Genomic DNA, 15,071 nt, shown 5'->3' with positions numbered 1-15,071 from the left:
TCTTCATGTGGAAGGCCAAGAAGGAGCCATTACCTGTCTGATGTCCCTGCGACAAGCAAGGGTGGACGAGCACTGTATCGAAGCCCCTGGCTCTGTCTGACCAACAGGCTCTGTTGCAGCGGCAATGATCACCCGTAGCAGTTAACTTCCAGTGCCTAAAGTTGTCTTTTGGCAGTACCTCCCTTTTCAGATATTCACCTTCAGATGATAAAACTCAGCCTGTAGTTTTGGTTACTGAACCCCTCTGCACGAGCATTTTGAGAACTCCCTCCCTTATTTCCCAGTGATTTCACATGCATGTGTTAGCAAGTGTGGGGCTTTATGATCTTCCAATTAGCTTAAAAGCCAAAAGGTAAAACTTGCGTGCGCGAGAACGGGGTTTAGAATTACATGGGCTGGATTACAGGAGATGCTTATTTTTGTTCTCCTCGAGTGGCTGATCACCATAATTAATCTAGCCCCATGACTGATCCTAAAGGGGATGTGGTGGTGGTGGTGGTGGTGGCTGCTGGAGGTGAAACACATGGGCGAGGATCTGTTTCTTCAGAGCGGAGATGGCTGAGGTCAGCCGGGTCCAACCCTCTCTCCAGAGAGAGCGGATCTGGGGTAAGGACTGGTGCAGTGAGGATGCCCTCCTGCCAGCTCGTCTGTGCAGAACTTCCCGTAGGACTGCAAGGGACGAGGAGCATCGGGCTGCTCCCACGCTGCTGCCTTGCAGGACCCCTGCCCACAGCTCCTGCTTTCCTATTCTCCTCCCCTCGTCAGGAGAGCAGGAGTCATGCCAGCACTGCTGGTGTAATGTTGTGCCACACTGTCAAAAAAGCCGTCGCCCCAGTGAATTTTAACGTGTCTGACAGATATGACATAGAAAGCCTTGGCCAGTGCAGCCTGGGCTTTTTGCACAGTTAAACCTCCAGGTCACGGCAGCAACGGAGCTGGGTGCTGCACCATGGGAGCAGCAGTAGAGTAGCCCGAGTGGACATACCACAGGACTTGATTTATCCTTTTCAACATTGTAGGATTTAATGAGCTGTTATGATGGAAAATGAATCGTGCCTCTTAAGAATTCTCCTGTTTTCTTCTGAAAGAAAGCTAATGCTTATCTTCTGTACTAACATAACCCAAATGCCCTCCACCTACCTTCCACTCCCCCCAACCCAGTTTAACGGTGTGTGCACCAAGCTACCGTATATAGTCTTCTGTCTCATAAATGTATGTTGAATAACCTAATAGTTTAACAGCTGTTGAAAAGCATTTAGTAAATGAGTTAGCTGGAAAGCACTTTCTAATCAGATAATAGCACTGTCTGAGATTATAGGCTGAGATGTGTGCACAAGGCTTCCATCTACCTGGAGGCTATTCTCGTATACAACTGTACATATGCATCTGATCCCATAAAAATATATACTCATAAACCCAAAGAGAGTGGGCAGGCATGTGTTAGAGATAGCCCTCCCAGTGAGCAGTACCGGTAGCAGTGTGCTACCAAGAGAGAGTGAGTTCAGATACTTGCGTAGATAAAAGCTGCAATCACACACGTGTGCTGCCAACAGCTTCTTGATAATGTGAGGCTCCCTTTGTTCCTGAGTCATCGTGCTCTGGTTTTATGAACTAAAAAGCAAAGGCTTGATAGTAGCTTGACCTTCTAAAAATGTTTTGGTTGAATTGGTGCCTAGGGAAAAATACCCAGTTCATGGACAGCCTCTGCAAAGGCCCCTGTAGTGACTCTCAGGAGATCCCTGGGGTTGAGTGCCTGTCCATCATCACTGAGATCGCCACTGTTGCAGATATGTTGGCAGGGTGTTGCAGAAAGTTTTACTCAGCCACGGCTGCTCTGGTGTTACAGAACAGGGGGATTATAGTTTCTGAGGGCAGCTAGCCCATTGCCTCTCCCCAACACCAGACTGCTCCAGAGTCAGAACAAGGGGTGAGGTCCTCGCTCTGCTCAAGCCTGCTGGATCCAGCTGATGCTGCCGCAGCGACCACGATTTTGTCTTTGCATGAATCCAGAGTGGCTAAGCTGTGCATAGAGATGTGTCCACATCGAAACCATGTTTCCAGCTGGCCAGCAGCAGAGCAGCAGCAGCAGTTGGGATGACCTGCGCAGCGTCTTCTGAAGGAATGTCTGGTTCGTGGTGAAGAGGGTGTGCTGCCTGGCTCAAAACTAACTGACGGGGGAGGATTTTGAAAGCACAAATGGCATTTCAGAACTCAGTTCAGTAATGGAGATTTGGCCACCTAACTCCTCAATCCTCTTTGAAAGTCTCATCCCAAATTCTTACCAATTACAAGACATTTAGTCCAGAAGTTGAAGAAATCTATGTGTGCACATGATAAAAAAGTAGTGTTTTGATTTTCATATCCTAACCAAAAATCTGTGCACTGGTGCCAGGGAACTACATCATAGTCTGTACCATGAAAAGTGGCTATTTTGTTAGGTAGTTTCAATCAAACGAAGGGCAATATAAGTATATTATAGTGCCATAAATGTCTGCACTGATAATACTATGTGGAAATGGGAATTGGGTAGTTTAATGTTAATCAGGATAAACATCTGTTTAATTTGTATGATTATATTTTCTCAGTTCACATATTTTAATAGCACTTCCCAAAAAAAAAGTTTAAAAACCCATCTGGATTGCGAAAGTGTAAAAGCAAACAGACTTGTTAGAATTGTCAAAAAATACATATAATTTATATTTAAGCACTTTCTGACTCTCTTTACCGAATATGCATGATTTATTATTTTTCTTCAAGGTTTGATATATTAACTTTTTACCTGCAAGAAAGGCTTTTCATTTAAACGTGGGCTTGCAGGACTGGCTGAAATATTTCTTCCAGATTCAGATCCATACAGAAGGACCATTGTCTTCCACCCGGTGCCTCGGTATGATGTCATAACCCTGGTCTCTCTGAGTAGGAAGCTTTGATTTATAGCCAGGGCTGCTGCCAATGCGTGGTGCTCAGAACTTTGTGTTAAATTAGATGACATAATGATGTGAGTCCAGAGTCTAAGAAGGCATCATTGAACTACTGAAAACCAATTAACACAGATTAAGTTGCTTATCAAACTAATTTAGCACTGTGAGCCTTGTCATATTTTAATATTCAAAATCGAGGACTATTTAAAATCATCTGTCAGCCAACGTAATGCATTGTGAAGTAACAAGCGTTTAAAAGTTCACCATACAAATCGAACTTGCATTCATTTTTTCCTTTTTATGGCAAGGGCCTGATCCTTCAGCAGAGCAGGGTCTCTTAAACAAGTAACATTACTTTTGAGTCTGAGTGTATGTAAAAACTGCATCATCTTTTTTTTTTTGTTTGCAATTTCACAAATTCTGGCTTCATTGCTGCAGTTTATTATTGGCAAATCCCAGTGTATGGCAGATTCGGTCACAATTTTTCATTCTAGCCAGCTAAGAGTCTGCAAGACTGGGTGTTATCACGGCACCACAGAGCAACTTTGAGACAGAATGCTTGTTGCCATTTGATACGGCTCTGCTGAATTTAAGAAATAGTCCAGTTTGTGCTAAAAGTGCTCGCATATTCTGAACAGCTGTAGGGCTTTCCAGTTAATTGCCAGTCCAGGCCTGCTGTGTGACTAGGAGTGTCTCTTTCCGCTGGCATGTTTTTACCAAGTCATTTAAGATTTGAAATAGTTGAGCTAGAAGTTAGTCAGGCTAATACTGTTCTCTGTTAAATGTTAATCCTGAGAAAATTAACTGTACTCTCTGTATCATGTCGCATCTCTCTGTGTGAAATACTCACTTGTGCAAGCGAGTGACGGTGGAAACGGATATGTGTTATGGCAGCTTGCTTACCGTGCCTCCACAGGGATGTATTTGAGAACGAAACCCCTCTTTCTAGCTCGGGTCTGTAAAGATTTGCAGTTAATCAAGCACGAGTCAATAGGTAAGCGGTAACGTTAGTCCACGGCTGGCTGGTGATCTGCTCTGGCTACTCTGGAGGAGCCCGCTGGGTTCCTGCCTAGGAGAAGATGGTCAAAGTGGGCACGTAAGGTTTGTGTCCTGAGCTGCTCTAAGTCAGCTGCAGCTGCTCGCCCCAGCTGAGGGTCTCAGCCCTCTAAAATCAGTGAGGCAGTGTATTAGGTAGGGTGTATTAGGAACTGGTAACCTTATAACATGCAAGTATTTTAACTTGTTTGAGAAACGCCGTAGATACCGTCATGGTAAGTAGGTAGCCAGTGAGTACAGGTACAGGCTGTTCCTGCATTGGTTTTGGAAAGTGTGCATTGAAATATCCACAGCTTCTGTCCCCAGCCCTCTGCAGTCCTTTGCAAAGTGGAAGTAAATGGTTGCCCATGTAAAGAAAGAAAGGGCACCTTATAAGGTGATTTACACCAACTTTTGACACTTTCAGAGGTCAGACCCACAGGAGGTCAGACCCACAGGTCATTTGAGCTGAGTTTGGAAATAGAAACATTGGTAAAGATTTTTGGCCTCTGTTACTCCATTTGGTGAAGTTGCATAGGCTGGCAAGAAGCAGATACAGGACAGAGTGTCATAAATTGTTAACTGGTGTAATGTAACAATTTGTGCTATATCTGTCCTCCACAAGTCAAGTAATACAGTTATTAACGTGAAATACAAAAGTTGAGGTCTAGCCAGAAAGGGAAGTGTTAATGTCTTACGTTTCTGCTGGCATGCTCAGATTTGCAGATCTGATTCGAGATCATCTGGGTTGTTAGTAATGGTTTCTCCAGGAAAAAAAAAAAAACAACAAATCCTACAGAGCTTCCTTCTCCAAACAGGTACCCTGTGAAGACATTTACACTTTTTTAAAGGGGAGTGAGTGGCTGCCATCCCAGCTTGGTAAAATCTGTACATTCACTCTGCACGGTGTTAAATGGCTATACAAATGGCAAAGCACTGAAAAGGCAGATGCTGATCCCTTCACCATTTCAGCGTTAATACTTTTTCTGTCTTTTAGTGTGATACCTATTCTAGTGATAAGATTAGCATACAAACAAAATATATGATACTTAGCAAGGGGAGACTTTTTACTGTGTTGAATAAACACATTAAAAAAAAGTAATGGAGATAATTCAGTTGAACAAGTTCAGACATCTCTAATCCTAAGTGTAGGTAGTATTGGTCCATCTAAAGGTAGTTTGTTTCCCATTACAAGAATTAACTGATGCTCAGGAGTATCAGTTCAGTGCAATACTGGGGGACAGTGCAAACAGATGTCAAATAAAATGGAAATCCCACTTAATCTCGTATCCCTCCTTCTTGTTTCCCTCTCTGACTACCAACCTGCCATCAGCAAACAAGCTACTGTGACTTACCCTGACTGGTCCTGTAATTCTGTATTCCCTCTGAACTCTGAATTTATAGACAGCCCCGAATGTCCTTGGTTGCTGTCACCCTCTCCAAGAGAGTTTTTGGGCTAACAGGTCTGGAATAGAGTCCCTTCTGCCTGTCAGTCCTTCGCCCAGTGCAGAGCAGGACTTACTGGTTATCCTTTTGTTCCTTGCAGCAGGAGTATTTCAGTGTAGCAGTGTATGAAAATAGATTCCCAGTGTTCCTGGCCAATGATCAGACCTCCAAATAGATGCCATAGCATTGCTTTTATAAAGAAAAAAATCAAAGTGAAGCGACAAAGAACTGCGTGGTAGGCCAAGTAAGATGTGCTGTAGAAGAGCTACAGTGGAAAACCAGCCTGAGATGAGGAACCTGCCTTCTTTACAGCCTCCAGCCTGCCTGCCACCAGGGCTATAACCCTTCCCTAGGTTGTAACAAGTCAGACAACTGCAGGGCTTATTGGAGTTGAATTGCCAGTGGTTGAGTTTGGAATTATTTAGCACAGGTGTTTCTATAACAGTGATATATTGGGAAAATTCAATGTTCAACAACCATCATATTTCCAGCTGTGCTGTGGTTAGTGCTAGTACAGTGAACCTAATATAAAACATGTGAGAATATTTGCTAGCTCAGGAACTTGTTAAAGGTATTTTCTTACAATATCTGACCTGCTATGTTTATCTAGGTGTGTTTCTTTGGTCTTGCATTTTCATAAAGGGTGTGATATTAGTTTTATAAAGCTGTCACTGATCCTGGAATCTGCTTCTCTGCAACCAAGTGCATTAGTAGCCCTGCTAGCCAGTGCACAGCACTCCAGCAGGTGAAAATAAGATTACGAGGAATCCAATGACACGCCATTATCCTTAGCACGTTCGTCTTGAGCAGCACCTGTGCATCTGTTAGGTATATAGACATGTTTTTACTAGGGTGCTAGAAATCTTGAAACAAGTGTTGCAAGCATCTATATGTAAAAGAACATGAAAGGAGCGAAGTTAACAAGAGGCTAGGGGACTGTAAAACAAGGGTAGTGAAGTGCATTCACCAGCAGCAAAATTTGTGAGTGTTAAAAGAGGTTTTATATGTACACATGCACACGTGCATTTTTAGGGGTTCAAAAGACTGATGCAGGAACATAGTAAATGGCTGGAGAATGTATAAGGGTGTTTGTAAAACCTACGCAAATAAAAATACAGTCAGAGACATGCAACACGGATGTGGTCTGAGCTGAGTTGTGCAAAGATGTTTCATTAATAACTTTGTGCCATAACGGGTCATTATTCTTATATTCCAAAATATATTCTCCGGTGTCACCGTAAATTTCCAACAGCACCTTCAAGTGACGGCTATTCCTGTGGATCTCTCTTTGGCAAAGAAGATAAGTGCCACTGTGCATCCATACTCCGTTGTTGTATGCCTTAGAGTTGCATCTGGCTAGAAAAAAATACATCTACAGACTAGCTTGGCCCTATTGTTTATAAATTTTTCCTGATAGAGGAAGTGGATATTTTTTACCTGTGCACTGCATATGTTGTAGGAGAAGCAGCAAAGGCACTTCTCTCTGATTTGAGAGAGAAAGCCGGTGTGAAAAAGACACTTTGATTTGAGGAAGGATTTCTTCTCTGATTTGAGAAGGCAGCTCTACATTTGTCATAACTGAGTTGGTGTTCATAAAAGACAGTCATTCTGTCCATGTGTTGGTGGCGTTTAGAGGCATGGCTTGACAGCTCAATGAGAACCTCTTTTGGGAAAATGGGTAGAGAAAGCAGAGGTCTAGAATAGGAGTCAAGTTTTTTTGTTAGCCAGAGACTGAGTTAACATTTGTTAGGAGCTGACACAACTGAAAACTTCTTGTAGATAGTCATTTGTCATGTATCTTTGCAATTTTACTTTCACTGAACTCTGAAAGCCCCATCTCTACCTTATTATGCTCCAGTTTACCGAATCTGCAGACATTTATCAAATGGGCCATCAGTAGCCGTAGAAATGCAGTAGTATATCCAAGTTGAAATTCTTGCTTTGATTACTACAAATCCATGGAGCCCTTGGGTCCAAAGCTTCCACTGAAGCACAGCTATTTGCAAATAGATTTTTATAGCACATTAGTGCTGGAGGAGAGTCCAAAGAAAATAGTCCTTTTCAATATTAGAACCAGCTGTGACTTTCTTGTGCTGATGACTCATTCATTTTTTTTTTTTAATAGGGTGGGAGAACTAGGCAAAAGACACACAGAGTCTTATTCAAGACGTTGTTTGTTTTGCAAAGGGTATCCTAGCCACAAGCCAACTTGATCATACCAATACGCAACTCATGTTTATTTAAAACTTTTTTCTTTTAACAGTTCCAATTATAAAAACAGAACCCACAGATGACTATGAGCCTACTCAAACCTGTGGACCAATGAACCAAGGCTTAAGCCCTCTCTCTAAACCGTACTACAGCCAGCAGATCATGATGCCCCCTGATCCTGGTTCGTGCCTCGTGGCTGGCTTTGCCTCCTGTCAGCAGAGAAACGCCGTGATGTCACCCTCTCCCAATGCAAGCCCCAAGCTGCACGACCTTTCGTCCTCTCCTTACAAGTGCATCCCCAACCCGGGCCACGGTCACCTCGGACTTCAGCAGCCCGCTGGAGGTGTCCCCACCATACAGGAAGTGCCAAGGTCTATAGTTGTGCACCCAAGCTCCCCTGAGCAATCATCTCACATCATGCTGCAGCCGCAGGTGAGTCAACATCTGAGCAGTAGCTGTCCCCTTGGTTATCAACAAACACTCTATCCCAACAGTCCCTCTTCTCCAGTTCCATCTGTTACCCAAGAGCCAACCTATTTGCAGTCCTGCAGTCCAACTCACTCATCCATAATGGGTCAACAGCAGCAGCAACTGCCGAAGGTTCACAGAAATGAGTCTCCAACAACCCAACCACTGTCATTGCCAGAGTTGCATGAGGAAAGTAATCATAATTTGGCCCCTATTCCTGTAACGATCAAGCGAGAACCTGAGGAATTGGACCAGATGTACCTGGATGATGGTAAGTCTTCCGCAGCATAGGTTTGCGTTCAACCATGTTGCTATATCAGTGAGTTCCCTTAACCCCCTCCTCCTTTTGAATCTTGGTGGAAAAAAATTCAATTAACAGCCTGGTGGAGTGATGCGGACTTTTGCTTGGATTGTCTCTATACAGGAAAGGGCTCTTTAATTTCGTTTGCGATAATGAAACCATATTATCTAAGCATTAAATGCTATTAGTTACCATAGACTTAGCTGCATGACAGATAGCTATGTTGCAGTAATCTTAACCGTATGGTCTTGGCTTATGCCCATGCCAGTGACCTGTGGAACTGCAGTGAAAACATATTTAACATTGTCCCACCCATAATGCAGTGAAACGTCCAATGTGCAAATGTGTTCACTGGAACTAAATGATAAACTGCTCTACTTCAGTTCAGAAGGTTCAAATTGAAAATGGAGGCACATCTTTCAGCGTAACTTCTCCGTCTGGTGGCATCTGACGTTAAGACTACTTTTTCTTCCATTCTTATGGTGGACTTGCTGCTGCTCTTTTTTTTTTTGCTTTTGTAAGATTCTATATGTATATGTATTCTACACGCACCACTGAAAAGTTAAAATGCTGTGATGAACTTGTCAGACTCTAGTTTCCAAAGATTTATTAGTCGAATGTCATAAAAGGGATAATGTGGAATTTGATTATGTGACCTCACTGAACTGTGATTTAGCACTTGCTGCTAAGTATCCCAGTAGTATTCTGGACCCTCACCTTAATGTAGTTCATGATTTCCCTTCCAATAGCCACATAACTTTATATAACAGACCATGCTATTTGAAGAAGTAAAGCCTCAGAAATGGCTGCATTGAAACTAATTGGTGCCAAGGAACATCTGAATGTGATTGTCTTTCAGGGAGAATTTAAAGACAATTCATTGCGCTGTTTTTTAAAAAAGGACATTTAGTCATTCTATTTTAAACAGCATGATACTCACTGAATTAGGATTACAAATGAATGTTTTGGAGCTTGAGTAGCAGCCTCTTCCTTTTCAACTCTAGGAAAATGGTTTTTCTTAACAGAAGTTATTATTGGTTACATGATAGACAGGTCTAAGGAATTTTTCCTAATCAGGAGTTCAGTTCACTGAAGTTTTGCACAACACATCTTTGGTGACAAGGTTTTCTTCATATAGCGTGCATTTTTACCACCTATCTATGCTGTAAGAAGCAAAATTTCAACAAACCAAACACGAAGCCAAAACAAACACAAGCCAAAACAAAAAGCCATGCCCAAATTTTGGTTTTGAGAGAAACCAGAAGTTATCTATGGAAAGAAGAGAATGCAGATAAAATCTAAACCGAGTATACAGCTGTCTTTCTAGAAAAGAACAAGAAATGGGCAGTCTTTCTGCCTTAGCTCTCCAGAATCCAGAAACTGCTTCTCTGACAGCACTATGAAAGCTGCGTTTGGCTAGTCTCTGCTGGAGAGGTGGGACTGCAGCTCAGGGATGAAGGATGAAGCTCTTCAGCCATGTGCACTTTGGGTTTCTCCTGGAGGAACGGAGGAACTTTGCTACCATGTGGTCCGAGAGAGAAATTTCGGTTTTTTTTTCAGCAATACTCATTCTCTCTGGCAAAGCATAAATGGTTTAGTCTTTACCCTCATCTCTCTTCCATCCCCTCTTCTAGACACACACACACACACACACCAGTCCTCTGACAGATAATCAGAAGTAATTGTAGAAGCCACCATGTACATCTGCACTGATACTTAAAGTTGACTTTGAAGATCTCTTCAGCTAGCCAAATCCAAATATATTTCCCTTTGGCATCCAGCAGGCTATCAAAATCGTTGTGTGGCTGACCACAAGAACTACAGGCTAAAAAAGAATTCATAGGCGAACAGTCATGGTAACAATATATAATAGAAAAATATTAACTTATGTAGTTCCAAAAAAATAAACACTACCAGTTCCCTGTAAGGGTGGTAATCAGAAGTGGTAACCAGAGGAAGTCTGTTTTCTATTTCTAAACTGATATTTAGGTTTGTCTCGGGTCACCCTGATGGAGCGCAACCCATGTGAGCTGCGCTTTCCTATCTATGCCTTATCTCACTGCCTGAAGAAAAGGTTATCCACTTTATGTTCTGTGTTGACAGAATGAAGCCCTTGTAGAAATCAGGAGTGAAATACTACTGCTTTCTTATTTGTCTCAGTATTTAGGCAGTTGAGAGGCAAAGTGTGCAGCAGAGGGGCTAAAGGCAGGAAGCATGATCTGTGGGACTTGTGCTGGCCAAGACCCTCTGTTCAAACCACGCAGAGCCCCGGCATGCCTCAGACACACAGCACAGGAGTACAAAGCCATGAGTCAGGCTGGAAGCCTGTTTAGATCTATGCTATATGCATTTCATGGAGGCAACCTTACCACCACCAGTGCAAACGTTGGTTTCACATTACATTTAATCTGATGTAACTGCAGGCTCCCATGGAAAGGGTGGCCTTGATCCATCTTGCCCTTAGCCACATGTTCTTGCTGCTTCCTTTGAGTCATATCAATTGATTATGGAGCAGCAGAACAGTCTAATGGAAAATTAACCTGCCAAAAATAGCAAAACCCACGTAGTTTTCCACTGGGTCAGCTCATGGAACCACATCCCTCGGGTCCAATAGCTGGGTCCAGCCCACGAGAGGGGCAAGACGCCTGCTGCTGTGGGTCAGGGAGTGCAGCGGGACTGCTCTGGGTGGCAGCAGCCCACCCATAGGCCAGAGTAAATGTGACTTGAAGCCGCATCTGATGTCATCTTATCCTCCCCTGCAACTATCTAATCAACTCATCCTGTTTCAGTAAAAAATCCCCTTCTCGTGCTTACCTATTAGTTACGGAAGGATGCCATCTGGACTGCCTTGCACAGTCTCAAAGGGCAGTTTGGCCTCTACGGTGACTGCCTGGAAACCACCAGTAATTGCTCCTGGTGTCCCAATAGGTGCTGTTCACTGAGATCTGCACTGAAAAGACAAAGCATTCCACATAGGCAATGCCTTGTGCCTGGTGCCGTTTCATTCAGACCTCTGGCCATAACTGTGGAACAAGGGAGAATGAGTTTTGCAGAGCAGCTCATAACAAATAGAAGCAACTAATTTTTCATGTGCTTGATTTTTTTTTTTTTTGGATAAGAGCTCTTAAGCCATTGCCATTGTTTCTTGTTAGTATCGTATCCATCTTTAAGTACTTTCCTTGTTGGAGGAGTGGGTGGGATATCTGTGCTTTATGACCATATTCTGAAAACCACAATACTGAATCATACCCATGAGTAAGGACAGTTACTCTTTTATTTTAAAATAGATTGGTGCTTTACCTCTTTATAATTTGTTTTCTCACTTATTCAGTTCAGATCTCTTCGTACACCATAATTTAAACTTTTTTTCAGTGTTTTTTCAATCTTTGCACCTGTGAACATTATGAAAGCCAGAGAGAGGTCAGATGTACTTGACTGCTTTCCTTGCCTCCTCCTCTAAGTATACCAACTCTATCCCTCATCCCTAAAGTAATTTAAAAGTAATGAAATACTTTAATTACATGAAAAATTAAGTTCTCAACGCATCACTCCATTAAAAAAATTGTATCTTCATGATGTCTTGTAGCTATTTAATATCTCCAGTTTGACCTGAAAGTACTCATGAAGTGTGAGGTGTAGACATCTAGCATACTTGTGGGACTACCAGACAAATAAAATATCTAACTGGGTATGCCATATTGTATCTGGTAAAATTTTGGTAGCTTGTCTACCACTTCGAGGAGGTTTGATTTATGTATCTAATATACATATAGCAATCTTGGACCAGGTATAAACAGAAATTTTTTGGTTTCAGCTTATGGGATGAAAGCAATATTCATTTATTTTGGTCTGGAGTGTCTCCAAATATAGACCATCTATACTGCAGAGTATAGATGGAAAAAAACAGTCAGTGAGTTTATAGAAATATATATCCTGTGTATGACATTTTTCTGCTTCAGAAATGGTTGCTGGCTGAAGTGATATAAAGGGAGCACCCGAAGAGACTTCCATTTTGGCAAATAAGTTTTGGTTTTGGCAATCTTGTTTTAAATCAAAATCTACAGTAGCCACCTGGGCTACTTATTAAATGTACTGTCCATTTCAGTATGTGAATATATGATTCAACATGTAGAAGGTACTTAAAACTCACCCCGTAAAGTGATACCTGATATATTGTGGCTATGCTTTTGATATTGAAAGGTATCTGGCTTGTATACCAGCACTCATTTCAAATAATTCTGAGTTCAACCTCCTAGCGAAGATTATGGCTGAATCCCTTTGCTGCTTCACAGCAAGATTTGATTTAAAGCTGTTGAAATGTGACATTGATGCCTGGTTTTGGTCCACTGTGGGAGCCCATGGTCCTTTGCAGCAGAAGAGGGAGTGTCTCCTGTCCTCCCTGCCAGAAGCTCTTGCAGCATCCTGTAGGACACTGGGGCACGCTGGCAGACCATGCCAGGGCTGATGCTGGCTCTGTGTCCCTGTGCCACCCCTGCCCTAGATAGCGACAGTTTCGTTACATTCCCCTTTCACATTTAACCTGGGAATAGTGTGGGGTGCTAGAGTAGTGGACCTCATGGACAAGCCTTGGACAGACAGGGTTGAGGGACCTCTTCAGTACAAGTTCATGCCGTAATTGCTTTTAAGAGAAAACGTTTTATTTGAGGATCAATGAATCTAATGTGCTGTACAACCCTTTGAGGCGTGAAGTGGAATTAGCATTGCCTGAAGAGATGACCAGTTTGGGGAAGCCACAAGCTGATGAGAACTCTTCCTAGTCTATCGAACCACTTGTTCTCTCAAGGGGATATGAAAATTTACCTAATTCACATCTCAGTTGTGAATGTGCTCCTCTCTCTGGCCCTCTGACTAGGACTTTGGTCAAAAGCTATGCTAGTCTACTCTTGAACTAATCCTGCTTCTTCTCTGTTGACTAGGGCAGCTCAGATATTTTTTCCAAATTTTAAATGCTTTTCTTAGTGGTAGGAGAAACCCCAAGCCAGAGGCTGTGGAGCGTAAGTTTGCACAGCTTTCAGGATGTTCAGGCAGCAGGGAACTGGCCAGACTCACAACAGGAGATGCTAAAGGTGACTTGAAATCACCTTCCTTATTCCCATTTCCTTTTCCTGGACCTAGTGCAGCCTGGGTGGAACACAGAACTGAGCTACAAATCTTTTATTTCACCAGGATGAAGAGAGTTCAATTAGGCATGCTAATGCCAAGAAACATTTTTCAGGTTGTAACTGGCACTCCCACAAGCTATTACATTTTTTACCTGCAGCAGAATGATACTCAGTTGTGAAATTATTTCCTGCTGTTAGGCACATCAAAGAAAGTAGTTTTCATTACAGATGAAAATGAAGCTATTTCAAAAAGGCATGGGGGAAACACATTGGTACCAACAGGAATAAGTGTATGACTTACGTTCTCATCAGATTTCAAGGGGTATTGTACATGCTGTGATCCCGTTTGTTATATTAATGCACAGAACTTTACAAAAGCAATTTTTAATTGAAAGCAAAGCAGCATCCTGGAGGATTCTTTAATCAAGGTATGCCTGAGTACTGAAGCTGAAGAAGATCTCGGCTTCTTCAAGCTTTGCCTGGGTTCTAATCTCAGATGAAATGCAATCCCAGCCACATTGAAATTGGCCGCACGCTCTCATTGCCAGTGGCCTGGCCAGAGTTCCACCCGCCATTGAAAAAACTTCTGTTTTCCAGAACGCCCCGAGTCCTGTGTAGGAGCCAGAACTGGAATAACAATATCTGAAAGACAGATCTCTTGTCTGAAGTTTTGTATATTAATTCAGCCTCCTCCTCTCCACACGGACACTTTCATAAAGGTCTCTATCCTGATCTTGACTTGATTTGATCTATAAATCTTTGTGTAGTAAGATGAAAATATATAGGCCGTAAATGAAGGTATGTGATGTTTAGATATGCGGCTAACAGAAGTATCAGAACCACATCATCATCTTTTTTAAAACAAGGAGGCTTTTGTTCTTGTGATTGTCTTTGCACAGCTGTGAGTTTTATAGCACTGTGCCAATGAATGCACTCATTGCAACTTTTATTTTACTCTGAAAAGGTAAATTGGGAGCATTAAGCCCCCAATAAGTATGTAAAAGTGGCAAAACCACAGGTAAAGTGTTACTGAAAGCTGCAGCCCTGCCAGCCATTTCATTTTAAACATGGCTCTTTTAAAAATAACTTTTGCAGTAAAAGCTGTAACTCCTGGATGTAATATGAGCTATTGCTAATGTCATTCCCATGAATTGCTTACAGTGTTGAACTGTTAGATGTCTGACAAGTCCATATATCTCCTATACAGTATATATGAAAGTTTTTTGCCTCTAAACCATATGGTTTTTTTTTTTCCCTCCTCTATATTCTTCAAATGCACGTGGTTTGGTGATATAGTTTATTTGAACAGGAACCATAGCAGACAGAATTATTCTTTTGCTGAAATGTATCCTTTTTCATACATCTCAGCTTCATGATTAAAGCGATTGGCTTTCGAGGCATTAAGTTTAGTCTGCTGCTGCCACAATTATGCCTTTGAAAACTCCTGAGTGCACTCGGTGATTTCCAGTAGTCCAGATGTCATTAGAACAACATGCAGGTAGTCTGCAAAGTCCAGTAACACTGTCTACACTTCGGTCTGGCTTGGGCGAGCTTTTCCCTCCCTCC

General features: G+C 42.3%; 1 protein-coding gene across 5 annotated transcripts in view; it reads left to right on the top strand.

Moving 5' to 3' along the window:
• NFATC1 (nuclear factor of activated T cells 1) overlaps positions 1–15,071 on the top strand; it is a 113,129-nt gene that overhangs the window by 72,129 nt on the left and 25,929 nt on the right. For 2 of the 5 annotated variants that reach the window (XM_086743137.1, XM_086743138.1), the window contains exon 9: positions 7,666–8,352. In XM_086743137.1, coding sequence (XP_086599263.1) covers positions 7,666–8,352 — 687 coding nt within the window. Of the gene's footprint in view, positions 1–7,665; positions 8,353–15,071 lie in introns of those variants that run through there. The other 3 variants (XM_086743139.1, XM_086743140.1, XM_086743141.1) reach the window with 3 other exon arrangements.

The sequence above is a fragment of the Chlamydotis macqueenii genome, chromosome 2 (genome assembly GCF_036417535.1).
Source record: "Chlamydotis macqueenii isolate bChlMac1 chromosome 2, bChlMac1.mat, whole genome shotgun sequence".
NCBI lineage: Eukaryota > Metazoa > Chordata > Aves > Otidiformes > Otididae > Chlamydotis > Chlamydotis macqueenii.
This window is presented reverse-complemented; position numbering and strand designations above follow the sequence as displayed.